The sequence below is a fragment of the Rhineura floridana genome, chromosome 1 (genome assembly GCF_030035675.1).
Source record: "Rhineura floridana isolate rRhiFlo1 chromosome 1, rRhiFlo1.hap2, whole genome shotgun sequence".
NCBI classification, from domain to species: domain Eukaryota; kingdom Metazoa; phylum Chordata; class Lepidosauria; order Squamata; family Rhineuridae; genus Rhineura; species Rhineura floridana.
This window is the reverse complement of record NC_084480.1, coordinates 168176786-168195025: the sequence shown is the minus strand read 5'-3', so window position 1 is coordinate 168195025 and position 18240 is coordinate 168176786. Positions and strand designations below refer to the sequence as shown.

The 18240-nt window shown below is 45.0% G+C and overlaps 1 protein-coding gene across 2 annotated transcripts; it reads left to right on the top strand.

Moving 5' to 3' along the window:
• Positions 1 to 1506: 1506 nt before the first annotated feature.
• On the top strand, positions 1507 to 17899 carry PHGDH (phosphoglycerate dehydrogenase). Of its 2 annotated transcripts, XM_061584811.1 has the most exons (12): positions 1507 to 1701; positions 8565 to 8716; positions 10667 to 10732; positions 11694 to 11748; positions 11852 to 11950; positions 12146 to 12278; positions 13003 to 13151; positions 13712 to 13864; positions 14749 to 14881; positions 16298 to 16425; positions 16695 to 16917; positions 17688 to 17899. In XM_061584811.1, the coding sequence occupies exons 1-12, from the start codon at positions 1561 to 1563 to the stop codon at positions 17840 to 17842; spliced, it is 1587 nt and encodes a 528-aa protein (XP_061440795.1). In that variant the 5' UTR covers positions 1507 to 1560; the 3' UTR covers positions 17843 to 17899. The 2 variants fall into 2 exon arrangements, with proteins under 2 accessions (XP_061440795.1, XP_061440806.1); XM_061584822.1 differs by lacking the exons at positions 1507 to 1701; positions 8565 to 8716 and adding an exon at positions 10147 to 10299.
• The last annotated feature ends 341 nt before the right edge of the window (positions 17900 to 18240 follow it).

Sequence of the window (18240 nt, the reverse complement as noted above, 5' to 3'; positions counted from 1 at the left end):
CCCACCCAGTTTCTCCCATAGTAACTATGTCATCTTGTAGCATTTCTGCAAATCACAGCAGTAGAAATAAAAAATAAAAATGTGTGTGGAAAGAAATGGAGAAAAGAGGGTTTTGAAGGATGACTATTATGTGTATAAACTGCCAAAAAACAGTATGCTGAAGTGGGAGTGGCAAACAGGGAGAGGGGAGAGATTACCTGCTCTTCTCTAACTTCTGGAGCAACAGTTGTGGCATACGTGTAGGGAAAAGGAGACACGGAGCCTTCACACATTATAGACGGATAGGTGCTTCAGGCATCAGCTTCTACCACAGTGTGTGAAGAGAATCCAACATTCTTTCCTGGGTCACAGATGAAGGCAAAAGAGCTTTTGCTTGTATAAGAAACTTATAAAACATTTTAAATGGAGCCCACCAAGCTCATTGTAATAAACTTTGAGCAGGAATTCTGCACCTTTCAGCCTACCTGATGAGGTTGGTTGCAAATCTGATTTGAGTGCTGCATTTCTAAATACTGCACTACAGTAAGAGCTGTTTGGGGAATAAATAGATTTTAGGGTTATATCTACAGCTGATTTCAAATGTCACTTTCAAGAAGCTGTGTTTCCTGCAATGTCAGCTGCTGAGGCCTTGGGATGGGTTTGCAAGTGAAGGACTCAGGGTTCATCCTTTGACACACCTTTTCTCAAACGTGTTTCTAAATATGGGATTATTTATCAGCCAATCAATAACAAGTTCTCTGGGTGATATACACAGTAAAAACAAATTAAAACTAAATAAAACTAAATCACAATTCAAACGACACAAATTTAGAAGGAGCATATAAGAAAACGATAACATTTAATTAAGAGATTAAAAATTTACAGCAATGCAGTTTCAAATAATAAAGAATTAACAGTTAAACCACCACACTAAAACCATAACACAATATAAAAGTTAAAATGTAAAACTCTTCGGTGCAGCTCATAGCGTGGAAAGAACTCAGGAGGGTCAGCGCCTTTCACTCACAGGATTTTAGTACACAGAAAAAGCAGGATTTTCCTGTAGCATTTTGGAGACAGGCTTTCCTTCGACAAGAAGCGGCGGCTGTTTTCTGCTGACGTGGTAAACCCCTCCGTGGGCGGGAGAGACGCGTTTAATTCGTTGGGGTGCCTGCCAAATCTGAGTGAAGGAGCGTGCCATGCCGGGGAAAGGAGCCGAAAACGGTGCCACGGGCAGACCTACCGCGAGTGAGCCACAGCGAAGGAGACCAGTGACTTCCCCGACCGCACAACAACGCGTGCGTTTTGGGAAGCCGAGTGTGCGGAGACAAAAGAGAAGAGCTCCACGTTGGCCCACCTTGCCTTGGAGAGCAACGCAAAGCCAAGAAATTCGCTCTTCTGGCGCTGGGAAAGCTCGGGGGCGGGGCAAGGCAAAGAGGGCGGCGGCGGAGGAGGCGGGATCTTGCCGCTCCGCTCCAATAGAATGAAGGAGCGGACAGACGGGAGCGTCTTTATCGCGCGCTGGGACGGCCCCATTTCTTTCCTTTCGCCTGCAGCAGCTTGGAGAAGCGAGTAGCGAGGATGGCGCCAGCAGCAACCTTGAGGAAAGTACTCATCAGCGACAGCCTGGACCCCTGTTGCAAGCAGATCTTGCAGGCGTCCGGCATCAGTGTCCTGGAGAAGGCCAACCTCAGCAAGGAGCAGCTGTTAGCTGAGATCAAGGTAAGACAAAGGAAGCCTAAAGGGGACCGCGAGAGGGCTGAGGGAGCTTCCCACCTCCGTGCGCGAAAGAAGCCCTGGCCTCTCTTGGGAGCAACTGGGAGCCCACAGTGAACTGGCCCAGATCGCACCAAGCCACCTTTCCCTGACCCTACTGACCTATACCAGGCGTCTTGACACAGAGCGACGCAGCCCAAACCTGACATTAAAGGACGATGTGTTTTTTCTACGGAGCGAAGAAAACCACTGGGCTTGGGGCCACTCGGGGTGTGTGTGTGTGTATAGGGTTAAGCAGCTCCTTTGCTCCTTCCCTTGCCCTGCTAAAATTCGGAGCCTTCTGAGGCTGCTTGTGGTTAAAAACGAAATATCGGGAAAAGAAACGCGCAAACGAATAACTCCTCTTATTTGGACTATATATTGAAGCCACTACGCATAAAACGCATAGTGTTAGGACTGGCTGTGCGTTAATGAGAGCTCTTTGCACATCCTCAGAGGCATGCTCTTTACTGTTAAAACTAGCAAAATGCGTTGTATTATTTTGGCAGGGCAGAGGGCGTTCACACCCACTGCATGGATTATTCCAGTGCCCAGGACTGTGGGAGAACATTGTATCTCTACATCTGGCCTCTTCCAGTGGAGTTTGCTGAGTTGGGAAGGCCCAAGTGCAGCCTTTTACTTTTCCCATAAGATAAAGGCATAAGATCGCTATTGGCATGGGGGTGAAATCGGCTTCATTGAGGCCACTTTCTCGAAGGGAAGTTTTGCCCCTTACCTAACAGTGTGCTAATTGTAGCCCATTTATTGTGATCTGTAGAACTCAGTGGGAGCCTTTGGAAAAGGCCATCTCTCCGCAGCGGTAAGTGCTGTAGGCCAACATTTCAGCACAGAGCAAGCCAAACTCCATGTGGTAGCCAGGAGCGGTTGTCTATGCTTGCAGAATAGAAGTTTGATCTACTAGTTGTGCATTATTACAGAAAACAAGGTTTTGCAATGACCCACGGATCTGAAATTTAATACATGTTGTCCAGGCACTAAAAAAATCTGGAAATTTTTGCCTTTTTTTTTTTTTACAATTCCTCTCTAAGGCATGAGGCACCAAGCATAGGGCTTAAAAAGTTAAGATCCTTCAGCATTAGGTAGGAAGTGGACGACTATTACACACAGACCAAGAAAACTCAAGAGTTGACATCTATACAACTCTTTCTCAAAATGCATGGTGTTTTTCCTTCCCCCCCCCAATGGCTAAGTCATTCACACACTTGCTAGAACACTGGTATCCAGTACAAACATAGTCCAAGACACCCAAGTTACTAGGGAACTTTAAACGGAATATTTTTTTTTTTTCAATAATTTTTATTCAGATTTTCATAAAACATACAAGACAAAATCATAAAACATTCAAAGACAAAAAACAAAATCAAAAATAGTTAAACAAAAAGAAAAAAAGAAAAAGAAAAAAAAACAAAAATAAAAAATAAAGAGTAAAATATTGACTTCCCATTTGTCAAAGATCAAATCAGTTATAAGTCTATAATATATAACAATCCTGTCTCTTAAGTCATATTATAAAATCACTTTCCTCCAGTAGTTATCTTACTTAATCATCAAATCTCATAAACATTACTTTATTCTTTCCACAAAAAGTCAAAGAGAGGTTTCAATTCTTTAAGAAATATATCTATCAATTTTTTTTTCCAGATAAGCATATCGATTAATCCATCTCATTACTAATTATGATAATCTTATTGTCATAACCATAGTCAAAATAAACATTTCAATTAATCCATCACATCAGAATCTGTTAGGTTCAGTAATTTCAGTAGCCATTGTTCTATTATCCCTATTAGTTCCATTTTCCATCTTCCATCTTCAGTAGTCTTGTTAAGTCCAGTAATTTCAGTATCCAATCTTCCATTATCAGTATTCCATAATAATCTTGCTGTCAAAGCCATAGTCATATAGTAAGAGTCTAATGGGAATTACCTCTATCCCAAATATTTTCTTGCCATCCATTCTGAATAGGTTGCTGAAATACAGCTGTAAAATCATATCTCTGTTCTTTTTTTCAAAATGCACTGGGTCATCTCTTAAAAGTTTTTCCATTGTCACATGGCTGCAGTTAATTCCATAGATTTTCTCTATATTGGGCTCCATCACATCATTCCAGTCCAGAAGATTATCCATGCCATTGATAACTTTATCTCTAGAATCTTCATTCATTTCTTCAGAGATAACATTGAGTTCCAAACAATAGATTTTATTTCTAAAGTCCATAGACTCCAAATCTTGTTCCTGTTCCACGTTGGTTCCAATCTCCGGGATCTCCTCTCTCACAGGGACCCCTATTCCAGTCTCCAGGGTCTCCTCTCTCACAGGGACCCCTGTTCCAATCTCCGGGGTCTCCTCTCTCACAGGGACCCCTTCCAGGGTCACCTCTCTCACAGGGACCCTTATATCTTTAATCTCCTGCTTCATTTTACTCAATTCAATTTTCGTTATCTCAATCTCATCCATTATTTTCTGAAACATAGTTATTTCCAGCTTCTCAGCCACTTTCTTAATTGCCATTTTAAAAGAAAAATATAGGAAAACCACTTCTTATTTCAGCAACAATTGGGTTAATACTCCAAACTTGGTGACATCACAGTATAAACAGTGCAGACAGCCTTATCTCTCCAATAGTTAAGTAAACAAAATGCAGTTCCCAGGATCGAAACAATTAATGGCAATCGTCAAGAAACAGATTCGTCAAAATAAAATAGACCAAAAAGAGAGTAGTCTCAAAACAGTATAATATTTTTCAAAATAAAAATCTGGAATAGAAATCCCTCTTCTGTGTATATCTTTAGAATGCAAATCCAGGACAGCTTTTTGCAACAAAAACAGAGATAAGCTATTAATTAGTGCGTAGCAGAGAGAAGTTATGGCTCCCCAGTGAGATGTCAAAAACTGATCAATCTGGCAAATCTCTTTTAAACAGCAACAATTTAAGTCAAGTAAAAGAAAAATATAGAAAGAAGGGTGCTTGCCTGTTAGTGCGTTCTCTCTTAGAAGATAAGATGAACGTTCGCTTTAACAGATAGAGCTTGCTGTTGAAAATCCGTCCCACCTTCGTCGGCTGGACCTCGTCCCATAAATTAATGAGATCTGGTCGTCCCAACAAAAATAGGCTTTGAGGTTAATCTCTTCGTTTCTCCCTACCCGGGAGAAGTTTAATCAGTCAAAAAAAAAAGAAAAAACTGACTGATATATCTGAATAAGCTTCTTTTGAGGCAGGAGCCCGTCTCAAAAGCAGGCACAGGCTAAGTCACCCTTCCCGGAAGTCCTAAACGGAATATTTTTTTATACTTAACAGTTAAAGCTTATGATGTCAGGTTTTCCTCCTGGCACAGGACAGTAGCCTGGTACAGAGCAAACCAAAACATGGATGCGATCATGGTGGGGGGATCCCATTGCCTCTTCATACTTGAGTGAGTTAGCCAACAGCAGCCAGTAGGTGTGAAGGGTTACAGTTCAGGTTTCGTATGGAGTGTGTGTGCGTGCATGTGTATTTTCTTTATGCAATAGAAACTGCTGAATTAGCAGTCTGAAGAATTTCAAAATTCTCACCAAATCCCAAATTTCATGGACAGTTCTTCTGTAAGATGCAATGATATAGGATGAACATTTAACTTTTAGGAATGCTATTTCATAAAATTGATTTGTAGCATAATGGATAAAATACAAAAGTAATCTAAAATTAAAATTGTAATTAACTTTTTTCAGGTAATTTATCCAAGCACATACATACAGCTCTTCAGGCATAGTAAATTTAGTATGCTAACTGTTTTTATTGCCTTCATTTTCTTTTCTTTCTCAAACTGTGTAAGATAAATGTATGCTATTGAATTATGTCTTAAAATATTTGCACGGGATCTAATAAATATATTTTTGAAGTAAATGTTTGCATTTGTTGGAACATAACATTTATATTATGCCAAGTGCATGGCACTGACTTTCTTTTCCTAATCAAATATTTCAATTCTTTTTGGCTACTGGAAAAATGTTTTGAGATATTTATACAGTTTTGACTAAATACCTCAGTCAATTTAAGGGCAGTGAAAATATTTTGGGAAAACTCATCCCAGGAGCTGGATGAAGACCTAAGGCACAATCCACCTGGAAGCTCTCCTGTACAAGCTGCACTGTGTATGCTTTTGTGCAGTTCCCATTCCTTTCAGTGGGGCTTGTGGTGAATTGTGTACCCGACCTTTCTTATATTTCTCTGCAGTCTTACCATAGATGTTAGTAAAGGCAAACAAGTATTTTCATGCAGGTTGTCTCTCTGCTTTTCCTCTTTGATGATGCTTGGGTATTTTTATACAAGATCTTCCATTTTTATTTCTCTTATGGGGAGGGGCTTTTGGGAGAGCCATTGGAAAACACTCCACAGATCCCACCATGGAACAGGAGAATAGTGAATGCTTGGTTTGTAAAATGAGGTTGGACTGTGCTAAAGAAATGCTGCCTCTCCCTGTTTCTCAGTTCTGCTGGTTTGGAAGTGGGGGAGGGGCAGTGGAGTATCTGTTTGGCCTGGATCTTGTGGAACAGGAGTGAAACTTGCCTCCACCTGTCTGATTTTACAGCATACCTCTGAATTTGTAAAACTAAAAGCAGAGAATTAGATTAACCTTCCTCCTGATGTCCTGGCATTCTGCGCTCTTTGCCCCTTAGGCCACATTGGGTGAAAACTCCTTCCTCATCCCTACTTCAGCTTTTTCTGGTGAGGAGGGAGGTGAGAGTTCTTTTTATGTAAAAGTGTATTAATTTAGCCCAGATGTGAATTGCAAAGGCTGAACAGTAAATTTATGTGTGCATGCGAACTCTTTATGTGCTAATGCTGAACACCGCTGAAGGCCATCCCAACTGAAAATGTTTGAAAGTGAATGTTCCAACACAGGAGAAAGAAGTCCACACTTGTTGTATGGGTGGCCATTCATCACATGATTGTGACCACTGTGTCTGAAAGTAGTTCATAGATAGTTTTGTGAACTTTAAGATGTTAGGTCACAGGGAGGAGGCAGTTTTTTTGGGTTCCAAACGTTAAGGCCTCTCTACATCAAAACAGCAGCTTCAATTTATTAAGCCTGGACAATTGCAGGAAGATGTTACAGACCCTGGATCAATATGCTCTTGGCAGCCAATATCTGTAGGCAGGCATGTTCTGCAGCAGTTGAAGTATCTGGAGAGCTATCAAAAGCAGACCTATGCGAGCTGCATGGCAGTCATTTCAAAGGCACAAGGAATTTGCAGTTTGGATTTCTCAGTGGCCATATTTTGGCTGCGTTTTGGACTTTCAGCCTTTGTGTTTGGGGCCAGATGCTGGGATACTAGCTTGGCATATAGCCCCCAAAAGCTGACTCCTCTTTTGTTGGTAGAATGGCGTCTACTCCAGTTCTGTTGAATTGATCCTGCCCAGGAGAGCTATCCTAGAACTGGAGACAGATGATCATCTACTGCTACTACCTTTGGGGCTTTTCTATTGTGCCCAGTTTTTTCTTCTCTCTTTCTCTCTCCCCAATCATCCCACTTTTACTTAACACAGAGCCTAGAGTTCTGGAGAAAGAAAGTTTGCTCACCACTCTGTGACATTGTCTACAGCTATTAATACAGGTATTATCATAGCTGTTCCTTTTTGTTTTCCTCCCGATGCTGGGGTGAGGAAGCGTTTTGGCTTTATGGACCAAATTTGACCTGTCAAGCACCTGATGTCACCAATGATGCCAGGTGATTTGGTATTTTGAAGTCTAGAAACTGGGACTTCAAAGCACCTTGCAGGTAGCAAGGCACTGCTAAAAGAAAGGGGTTTTCTTTGTTTTAAACAGCCAGGTCAGTGCAAGCCCCTTTCCCAGATGCCGCCCTGGGTTCCTACTAGGAGAAAGGGCGTGATATATATCTAATAAATCAAGCATCATTAAATTGGGGATGCACGGTGAGGCCATTCCTGCTTAGTGCTGGGTCTGGGTTCACAAGAGTTTCTTGCAGGGAGCTCACTCCTGCACCTGAATAAAGCTGGATTGACCTCTTCTTGTGTTTTGTGTTTTGTGTTGGGCAGTCCTGCTTATTGCTGGGTTTGGGTGTAGGAGAAAGGTTGCTGCAGGGAGCTCCCTTGTGCTCCTGGGCCAAGCAGAATTGATCTCCCCACGTATAAGGTGGTACACAGGGGTATAATCCTGCTTTGTGCAAGCTTCAGGAGCTCTCAACAACCAATTGGTTGTTGGGTGCTTTAGAAGCTGAGCAAGGGGGCTTTGCAGGCACAGGAAGCTCCTTTTGGCCAAGCCCTGGCCTTACCTGCCCCGCTCCTGATGTCATATATGATGCCATGTGTAGGGTGGGTGGGTGTGGCTTGCCCAAAGTGGCCTGGTGAGCCAAATGGGGAAGCCTGGCTGGCCGTGTTTGGCCCATGGACCGGAGGTTTCCCATATATGCCCTAATGGATCAGTATGGCTACGTATGATGACTTTTTATCGAGTGTGTAGCAGTACTTGCCAAAATCTCTTAAGGGTTGATGAATATGTTTTTTCAGTGGTCAGGGGCAATGGGCTTTCCATTGTTCCTTGTTCTTATAACTGACACCAAAAACAAATGATGCAAAATAGCTGTATTTACATAATTATATAATTAGAAGCAATAGTGTTATAATTGAATTTGGCTATCATTGTTTGTTGCCTTGGCAAATAATTTCAATTGTTTAAGCCCTGTTCGTAATGTGTGCAGCTGTCCCTGCGGGGCTGGAGAACCATATAAGTAAAGTTTATGCTGTGAGCTCTGCCTGGCTTCCAGTTCTCTGGGCAGCACTTTGCTTATTCCAGTTCTGATTTCTTTAGGACTGTGATGGGCTCATTGTACGATCAGCAACCAAAGTGACTGCAGATGTCATCAATGCTGCTGAGAAGCTACAGGTCATTGGAAGAGCTGGCACTGGTGTTGACAATGTGGATGTTGAGGCTGCTACGAGGAGAGGGGTCCTGGTCATGAAGTAAGGTGCCCAGCTGCTTCCCACATGGGGCATGTGTGGGTGTCAAAAGACTCAAGGCAGCGATGTAAAGAATGGGCCTCGCAGCCTACTGATAGCTTGAGACCCCAAAAGGTGCCCTCTTTTCCGCATGCACACATAATATAGTTGCCAAACTATTGTATTCAAGTGTTTGGACTTGTGGGGCACTTGTCTCTGCAATTGGGAAAACCCAGCACAGGCTGTGGGGATTATCCTAGCATCCTCTTCAGCTCCAAACTTGGAAGGGGATTGTTTAATGCTGGGCTGCAGAGGCACTGTGAGCATTTGAGCAACCCAGTGGAGCCAAAGGGGGACGCTTGGGCTTTTTTGGTGCTGCGCTGTGAGCACCTCTAGTACCAAAACAGACAGCACCAGCCGTTGTCTCTGAAGTAGAAGGCTGAGGCTTATTGCCATGCTGGGCAGGCAGGCAGTGCCACCTCCACCACCTGGTGCCAAACAAATGTGCCTCAGGAATGAGGAGCCTCCCTGTCGTTGAGCTGTGCTCCCGAGCACAGTGTAACTGTTCAGAGTAATCCCCGCCCCTCCTTAGTGCTAAACTGAAGGGCTCCCCTTGTCGCCTTCACAGAGGGTGATGCGTCAGCTGAACTACTGAGTGCCCTCCCCACTCTTTTCTTTTTATACCTGGTTTGCTGTGATTTTCTGTCTTTGTATGAAAATCATACAATCATTGCACTTGCTTTTTGCAGAGAAGTAAATGTGCATTGACAACAATCAGGTTAGGATGAGCCCCTAGAGATGGAAATAGCCTAAAAGGTATCCAAGGGTACTTGGGGAAGCCTAGTGAATATCAAGAACCACAGAAAACAGTAAAAAAAATTTAAAAGGGGGAAACCCACCACCAATTTGCTGTTGAAAAATGGGGGGGGTCCCCGTGGGCCACGGATTAGCCACCCCTGCTTTATACAATGGCCCCAAAGGCACAAAGCTCAGATATATTAAAACCAACCTCTCCCCTCCCCCCCGCCATCCAGGGGAGGAAAATTAGATTCATCTCATTTTATTCCTGCTTCTAGATACTACAGGGACAAATACTAGGGTACCACCCAGTTCAGCTTGCAAAAAAAGAATGTTTGAGTAGAGGCTGGTAAATCCCTCTGTCAGAACCAGAGGGACACAGACAGCAGTGAGTGAGGCAAATTCCCTCTGACCTCCATCTGGCTCTGGAGGAGGTTCTTTGAGACCAACCTTAAAGCTACTTGTGGGGTCAGCTGCTGGGCTTGTACTGCCTCATGTAAGTACCTGCTCTACTCTTTTCTGGAACCCACAGCCCTTTTTCTGCAAAATACATTTTGCCATTTTTTAAAAAAAAGTTGATGTTCAAGAGTGGAATTGCATGCACACCCTCTCCCTCTGACTTCATTATATTTGTTAACTCAACATTTCTTACATTACCTCAGCTGCAGGCATCACTAGGTTTTGCCTTTAATGGCGATAGAGTGCTATTATGGCGGGCCATGTGGAATGACAGCTATTACTCCACTTCCAACTGATTACAAAAGTAATCTCTCAGCCTCACTGAAGGCCCTCATATGGAAGCAACTTTTGTAAGTATTTGTATTTTAAAGGTTGTTCCCTAGCTAATTGGAGGCACCTTTTTAGATGATTTTTAATCACTTAGTCTTGATTCATCAATTCATATTCTGTATCCCACAAAAACAATCTTGTTCCAAGGGTTGAGGATTTTTTGACAAATGGACTTGAGCAAATGGAATGAAAGCATAGCAATGTATAGAGTCTTGCTATCAGCTAGACATTACCCTGCTTGGCACTTACAGCTACATTAATGTTGTGTGTGCTTTCCCCCAAGCACTGAATAACTATGCCTAAAGCATGGAAGCTTTTTTGAAGGAGTTGCCACAGCTTTTGCCAGGTGCCATGCCCAACTTTCTCTCCTTTTGTTTTGCTCCTCAGCACACCTACCGGCAACAGCCTCAGTGCAGCAGAGCTGACATGTGGTATGATCATGAGTCTGGCCAGGTGAGTGACGTGGCTCTTGGGAAAGAATAGGAGCATCCCAACAGAAGATGCTGCATTGCACTGATCTGTAACTACATCTTTTCCTCTCTGTCTCAAAGGCCTGGGGAGTAACTTGAAGTTCCTCCAACTACACTTACACAGGGAACTTCTCAGCATATGCAAATACAATTTAGAGAACAAGGGAATCCCCCTTCTTCTAACAGACAGACAGCTTTGGGAGGGCGTGATGTGGAGCATAAGAGTGTCAGGAAGAGGATGCCTCACCTTGCCCTCCTGCTGAAATCCATCCCTTCAAGCTATGCTTTTTCCTGTGCAGAAAAAGGGCCCCCTCAGACACAAGTCTGAAATCCTGTTGGGGACAGGGAGTGTTGCAGGAAGGCAGATTCTAGGAGAAAAATAGCATGTAGGGGAAGGGTTAAGGATTGGGGGAGAGAAGGGTTAAGCAGCCCCACTCTCCTGCGACGTCTCCACTCCAGATGTCCCCCTCCTGTAGTCCCTTTGCCGTGTGGAAGTAGTTGCTAGGTTTTTGTTGCTCACGTGCCCACACATGCGGTGAATAGTTCTGCTGTCAACCTCTCCCTTTGCTTAGTCCAACTCTGATCTAGCCATATCTTAAAAACCTGTCTCTGAGTACAACTTTTCTAGATTTCTACAAAGCTTCTAGGAGCAAACTGCTCACCAACAAGTATCTCTGCCACTTGGCTCTCCAGGTCAGCAAGCTGTCTGGCATAGACATTCAGGTGTCCATGCTGCTCACATCCTCCTGCTGTCATTTGGACACATAACATCATTTCCAGCTTCTGGCAGACTGGGAAGATTAGCTCTCCACCCTGCAACCAACCTCCCCCCCCAAAAAAATCTTCAATGCCAGCACATCAAAGAGAGGAAAGCATGCAGGAGTGCCTCCATTGTAGGTTTGGTCCCTTGTTGGATCCTTCTAAAATGAGACTTGTCATTTCAGGCAGATACCACAGGCTGCAGCTTCAATGAAGGAAGGGAAATGGGATCGAAAGAAGGTGAGAGGCTGGTAATTGTGGTCTCCATCCCTGGCTATATTGCTGGGATGTGGGGAAGAAGAGCCTGGACTTTGCTCACATTGGTGTGTACTTTCCACCTTAGTTCATGGGGATGGAGCTTCAGGGGAAGACTCTGGGCATTCTAGGCCTAGGCAGGATTGGACGAGAAGTGGCTATCCGGATGCAATCCTTTGGCATGAAGGTAAGACTACATTTAAGGTGACCACCTATGGTCAATGGAGAAGACACAACCAACTGTCCCTCTCTGCTGCCCTGGATCTCTTTTCAAAAGGGCTGTTGATATCCTGTGCTACTCTTCCATGTGTTATGGGATGATGCAGGGTGGGGAAAATTTGAACCATCTTAAAGAACTCTCTCTTTTCACCTCAATCCATAGACTATAGGCTATGACCCCATCATCACGCCCAAGGAGTCTGCTGCTTTTGGTGTTGAACAGCTGCCTTTGGAAAAGATCTGGCCGCTGTGTGATTTCATCACTGTCCACACGCCACTCCTGCCTTCCACCACAGGTAGGAGGTGCCCCTTGGGACTGCAAGAGGCCACTTGCTCTGTACGGGGTATGGGGCTGTGTGTGCACCTGCACTCTGCTCTGTTGGAAAGTTGAAGAGGCATATCTGGTTCCACAACTAATTTGGCATCAGGGCTGCGTGAGGAGAGTGAAACTGCAAGTGTGGGCTAAGAGGCCAAAACAATTTGCTTGGTGATGGGAAGGCAATGGAAATCCAACCAATGGGGCTGGAGAAGGCCAGTCGCGGATGTGAGGAAGACCCAGGAGTGCAAGGAAGGGTACCTGTGGGATAGGAAGGGTCAATGGATCACTTGAGTGAGGGGAGTTCAGATGGAGCAGTAGCCCCAGTATTAAAATTCTGTGTCAGGAAAAGCTGGATTATATGGAATAATGAAAAATGTTTATATGATAGCTTGTTTTGCATGATTCTGGAATTATGCAGGCCACTGTTCAGTCCCATCCAAGCTCCAGGCACATTTCTCAACTTTGTCTTTGCAGCCTTAAGTACTAGAAACGTCCTGCTTCTTTCTAAAACTGAAAGCTTAGATTCCCAGGATGATACCAGTCTTCCCATTCGGGGGGGGGGTTGTAATCACAGAATTGCAGTCTAAAAACCACCCTGGAGAATGGTGGGCTGACCTCCATCCCCACCCCAGGAAGAATGCCATGGCTGGAGTGGAATGGGAGCAATCAGTTCTCTGCTTTCATGCTGGCTTCCTTTCTAGGGCTCCTGGGTGATGCCACCTTTGCTCAGTGCCGGCGTGGGGTCCAGGTGATCAACTGTGCCCGAGGAGGCATTATAGATGAAGGGGCTCTTCTCCGGGCCCTCCAGTCTGGCCAGTGTGGGGGAGCAGCCCTAGATGTTTTCACAGAGGTGAGGCTTTTGGACACTTAATTTCGCCCCGTGGAATTCCGTTGGGTACGGATGAGGATTCCTTCTGATGCCTAAGGCTGTGGGGAAGCCCAGCTTGCCTTTGCTTGACAGTCACAATGCCAACATGTGGCAGGACCACCTAGTCCAACCCTTTGCTATGAAGCAGGACTGTCCACTCAGCCCTTATCCATAGATTGGCTTCTATGAAGAGGTTTGTGGAGGAAAAGCTCCAGGTGGTGGAAGCATTTGGAGTGGGAAAGCCAGAATACTTGGAATACTATTTCTCCACATTGTAATAGAAGAATGCCATGAGCTCTTCGTGCTGTATGGTGGAAGGAGAAAAGAGTGCTCCAGCCATGTATTGCTCTAGGGCTTGGTCCCAGCTCTTTCCCTATTGGTTTCCAGAGATGGCAATTGAAGACTAGTCAGAGTGTTGCAATCTTTGCAGCCTTTGGCATGTGGTTCTAGTACAGCTTAACCTGGGTTTGAAGCAACAATGTATCTTGTGGATGTGATGAAGGTATTGGTAACAAGCTTGGCTGTTCTTCTTCCCCATCTAGGAGCCACCCAAGGACAAGGCTTTGGTAAACCACCCTAATGTAATCAGCTGCCCCCACTTGGGTGCCAGCACCAGAGAAGCTCAAAGTCGCTGCGGCAGGGAGATTGCAGTGCAAATAGTGGACTTAGCCCAGGGAAGGGCATTGGTTGGTGCTGTGAGTGTCTTAAGTTGCTTTTGTTATATAGTATCTTTTCATTTGCAACATTAATTTTAATACTCATCTGTATTTAATACTCTGTATTTTTATTTTGGTTTCTAAAATTTGAGCTATTTTGCGAAGTTTGATTTAATAACCAAATAGCTATTTTGCAAAGCTTTAGAATGGTGTGATGTGTTTTTGGTAAGGCTTATTAAGAGGTGGGCTTGTTAGATAAAGCAAACGGTTCCTGAGCTGACTTGCAAAGAAACAGGTGCTAATTACAAACTTTGTAGCCTTGCTTGGCTTCTTTGCAAGCAAAGGGTCTTACAGTAGGGCCCCACTCATACGGCAGGTTGGGTTCCAGACCCCCGCCAAAAAGCGAAAACCACAGAAAAGCGGATCAGCTGCAGCACGGGGGTCTGGAACCTCACCCGCTGATTGCGCCAAAGGAGGAGATCAGCTGTAGCGCATTACAGCTGATCTTCCCCTCCTCCGGTGAGATCAGCTGGAGCATGGGGAGCTCCAGCCCCCCTCCAGCTGATTGGCCCGCTGGCACCGTATTAGCGGAATGCCGTAAAGCAGGTCTCAGAGAAGCGGGGCCATACTGTACTCTGATCTGGCAAGCCCACCATTTGCGCAGTTTAAATGCCTGTATTATTCTTTAGCAAATGAAAGCAACCATGAAACTGACAAACACGTAGGCAAGGTTGAGGGATCAGATTTGAAAGTGGGCTGATCTTCTGTGTCCCTAAAACTTAATCTTCCATTCAAAAGCAGGTCTTTGGGTGGATGTGTGCATCCTTTATGAAGTGTAATAGAATTTAGGTCCCAGCCACTGTAAACTGAATAAATGGAACAAAGAATTGTCCTGCAAGCAGTCTTATTTTTCTTTCCCTCAGGTAAATGGGCAAGCTCTCAGCAGCGCGTATGCATCTCATACCAAGCCATGGATTGCATTGGCCAGAGCTCTGGGGATTGTGCTGCGTGCATTGACCCACCAAATGAATGGAGGCGTGCAGGTTGTCACTCATGGTGAGATGAGAGATCAGGAGTAGCACTGTGCTTTAGATGCTGTTTTTGTTTTTAAACTTATATGGCTATTTAGCCCTCTGCCTTTGCTTTCTCATCTCTCCTTATTGCAGAGTTGTGTCTATTTGTGCTTTAAAAACATTTTTTGTTCTGTGTGAAGAAAAGCTGAATATTGCAACCCATATAAATTCTCTCTTGCTACCTATTGTCCATCTACTTGCAAGCTAATTGTTGTAACCATGATGGCTAGAAACTTGGTTTTAAATATGTAGGAACACCAAGATTCTCAGGGAGCTGAATCCTGCATCAGGCACTCCATTCAGTGCTTGTGCAGAAAGGTAGACAGAGCCCTACTTGTTTACCTTCTCACTCCACTGCAAGGGTGGGAAAACCTGTGGCCCTTGATGTTGTTGCACTCCAACTCCTAGCTAACATGGCCCGTGGCACAGGATCATGGGAGCTGTAGCAGCAACATTTCCAGGACCACAGGGTCCCTGCCCTACCCATGTCCTACTAGATGTGCTCCACCCTCCCTGTAAATGTTCCCTTTTGTTTCCTTCTCCACTCTGGCCTTTGTCCCCTCTGTCCATGCTGTTTCCTCTTCAGAAAAGCATTCCTTCCTCAACCTCCTTGACCTTCCAAAGCCACTGTCCTCTCCTGTGTCATAACAGGGGCTCAGCTCTCCTCAGTGCTGTCTAGTGGGAGTTAACCGAGTGTGTTAACCCATATCTGTCCTCGCTGCTCTTCTGCCCAGTTTGCAAGGCCTTTGTGTGGGAGACCTGTTACCGACTGCTCAGGATTCCCCTCTGCTCTGCTCTGGCTGCTATGTAAACATTAACCTCTAGCCAGTCCTGGGAGGCATTAACTAACACAGGAGAGACTCGAAACTGTTCTCTTGCTACATGGCTGTACTGGAGAAAAAGGCCACCTGAAGCAATGTGTGTAGTTGCTGCCTACTGCTAGGCTTGTGGGCTTTTTACTGGCTCTGACTCTGTCCCTTTTAACATCAGCCTGATAATGAAGCAAGTGAGCCTATGCCCATTCCTTATCTCTGTGTCAGGAAAACGCTACCTGTTAAATTTATGTGTGTGAGGCTGCTATTTAATGCACAGCAGTAGGGTCTGTAAAAAGGAATTGGGGGGGGGGGAGAGAGTTGATCATTCTAGCAGACTGCTTTTGTCGCATACGTCCCCAGAGGAATGAAGCTGGTAAGGTGAGGCACAAAAGGAGGCAGTCCAAGTGTTGCTTTTCATAGTTTCTGCCAAGAAGCAGTTTGAAACAGGTGGTGGTCCTGTCTGGGTGGCTGGTTCGGGCATGGCCCTAGATCAAATTGTCCAGTCTGTTCATTCTTCTGATTGCAGGGTAAGGAAAACCAAGACTTCTTCTTTTTTAATTGATTGTGCCTGTAATGCTCACTAGGCTCGACCTTGCAGAGGGCAGGCAGTTACCTGATCCCTGCGGTGGCAATTGGTCTCCTTAAAGAAACTGCACAGAAGGATGTGAACCTTGTGAATGGGCTGCTCCTGGCACAGGAGGCTGGACTGAAGGTACATGGACCCCCTCCATCCCAGGCCCCAAGGCAAGCTCATTTGGGAGCATGGAGGCAGCTGCAAGATCACCCATGGTGGTGTCTCTTGGAGCTTTTGTTTAGATCTGCTCAGCAGAGGCTGCAGTTACTATCTCACAGGAATCTTGCTGCCCTCTGCCCTGCTAGGCTCAGTTGTCCTTGACCTTGAGTATTACGAAGGGAAAATCTGGAAACGGATCTCTTCTCCATTGTAAAGGCCTGCATCACTTTCACTGTTTTTTCCTGCAGATTGCCACCACCCACAGTGACAGAGCACCGAGTGATGAAGAGGGATTGTTGCAACTTGCTGCACAAGATACCCCTTATGTGCTAGTTGGCTCTGTGCAAGGCAGCATTCCTGTCCTACATGAACTCAGTGGAACAGTCTTCAAACAGCTTGTTCCTCTCACTGGCACTCTGCTCTTCTACAGATCCAAGGCCTCCCCTACCAGTCTGTTGCCAACTGTTATCGGTAAGGAGAGACATCCCTATTTCTCCTTCCAAGCTACAGAGTCTAGCTAACAATTGGCGCTGGAAAAGCCCTTGTCTCTGAACTGGAGCTGAGTAGTACTTTTGTAATCAGCAGTGCCACTTCTTAGCAGAAGAGTGTCTTCTGAGGAGCTGTGCTGCTATGACTGTGTTACTACTACTCTGGAATGGCTGTTCTCATGCCAGCACCTTTGCCCAGGTGCCGCCGACTCCCTTCCTGGGGCTGCCACTCCCCCACTTTTGGTATTTCTGCAGTGTTGTTCGTAGCCAAACTCCCCCAACTGATGCCCTGAGAACTACAAGATTATGTGCAAATCTTTCATGGTTATAACTTCCCATCGATGATGAAAGATTGGAATGAAAATTTGGGGGGAAGGGCTCCAAAGTAATATAAAGAGGATGTGGAAAACTGAGTGAGGAAGACATTTTAGACCAGGAGTAGATGCAGGGAAGGGCTTCTGGGAAAGCAGGTGTAGAGAGCAACTGTGATAAGCAAGGGAAGAAATTGTCCCTATTTCATAGGGAAAGGCTTGGGCTACCCTCGGTAGACTCCCTCAGGAAGATGGCTAGACCTGGGTATTCATAGCCATTACTGTGTCCCACAGTCTGTGGCCCAAACATATTTCTCCCCCTCATCAAAGCATTTTTAGCCAAGGGAGGTCTGTTCAGTTTAGCACACTTGTGAAGTCTGAGGCCAAAACTTTCTATGCCTGTCTCCTAAGATGCCTGGACTAAATGTTCTTCTGTTTGCAGGGCTGTTGGGGAAGGCCAAAGTAGAGTTGTTGTCATACAACCATTCCAGCATCGTAACTGGGCAGGAGTGGAATGTCATGAATATATCTTCTGCTCTGCAAAGCCTGCAGGAACTGATGCAACATGTGACAGAAGTTGTTCAGGTTACCCTTTAAGCTGAGCAAGTTTCCTTAATAAAATCTTATACATTCCAATAAAAAGAATTTGCAGAAGCTGTTGTTCAGTGCATCTTTTAGTCACAAGAGCCACAGCTGTCCTGTCTACAGGGATAAAAAGTAGAAAGGATTTATTCAGTGTGGCATGTCTTGAGTTCAGCAAAGCATTTGACAAGGTCTTCCATGATACCCATGTTGACAAGATGGTCAAATGTGGGCCGGACAATACTGTTGTTAGAGGATTCCACAATTGATTGAGCAGTCACATACCCAGTGAGTGCTCATTAATGGCTGTGTCAAACTGTAGAGAGGTCTTGAGGGAAGGGCTCTATCTCGGGCCCTGTGCTGTTCGGTATTTGTATAAATAACTTGAATGAGGGTGCAGGGGGATGGAATAG

Bases quoted from the DNA above. Each gene is read 5' to 3' on its own strand.
- PHGDH (XM_061584811.1), top strand. From the start codon at position 1,561: ATGGCGCCAGCAGCAACCTTGAGGAAAGTACTCATCAGCGACAGCCTG. The intron at 8,717-10,666 runs GTAAGGTGCCCA...TTTGCTCCTCAG, and splicing joins AGAGGGGTCCTGGTCATGAA to CACACCTACCGGCAACAGCC. The intron at 11,749-11,851 runs GTGAGAGGCTGG...TTTCCACCTTAG, and splicing joins GGAAATGGGATCGAAAGAAG to TTCATGGGGATGGAGCTTCA.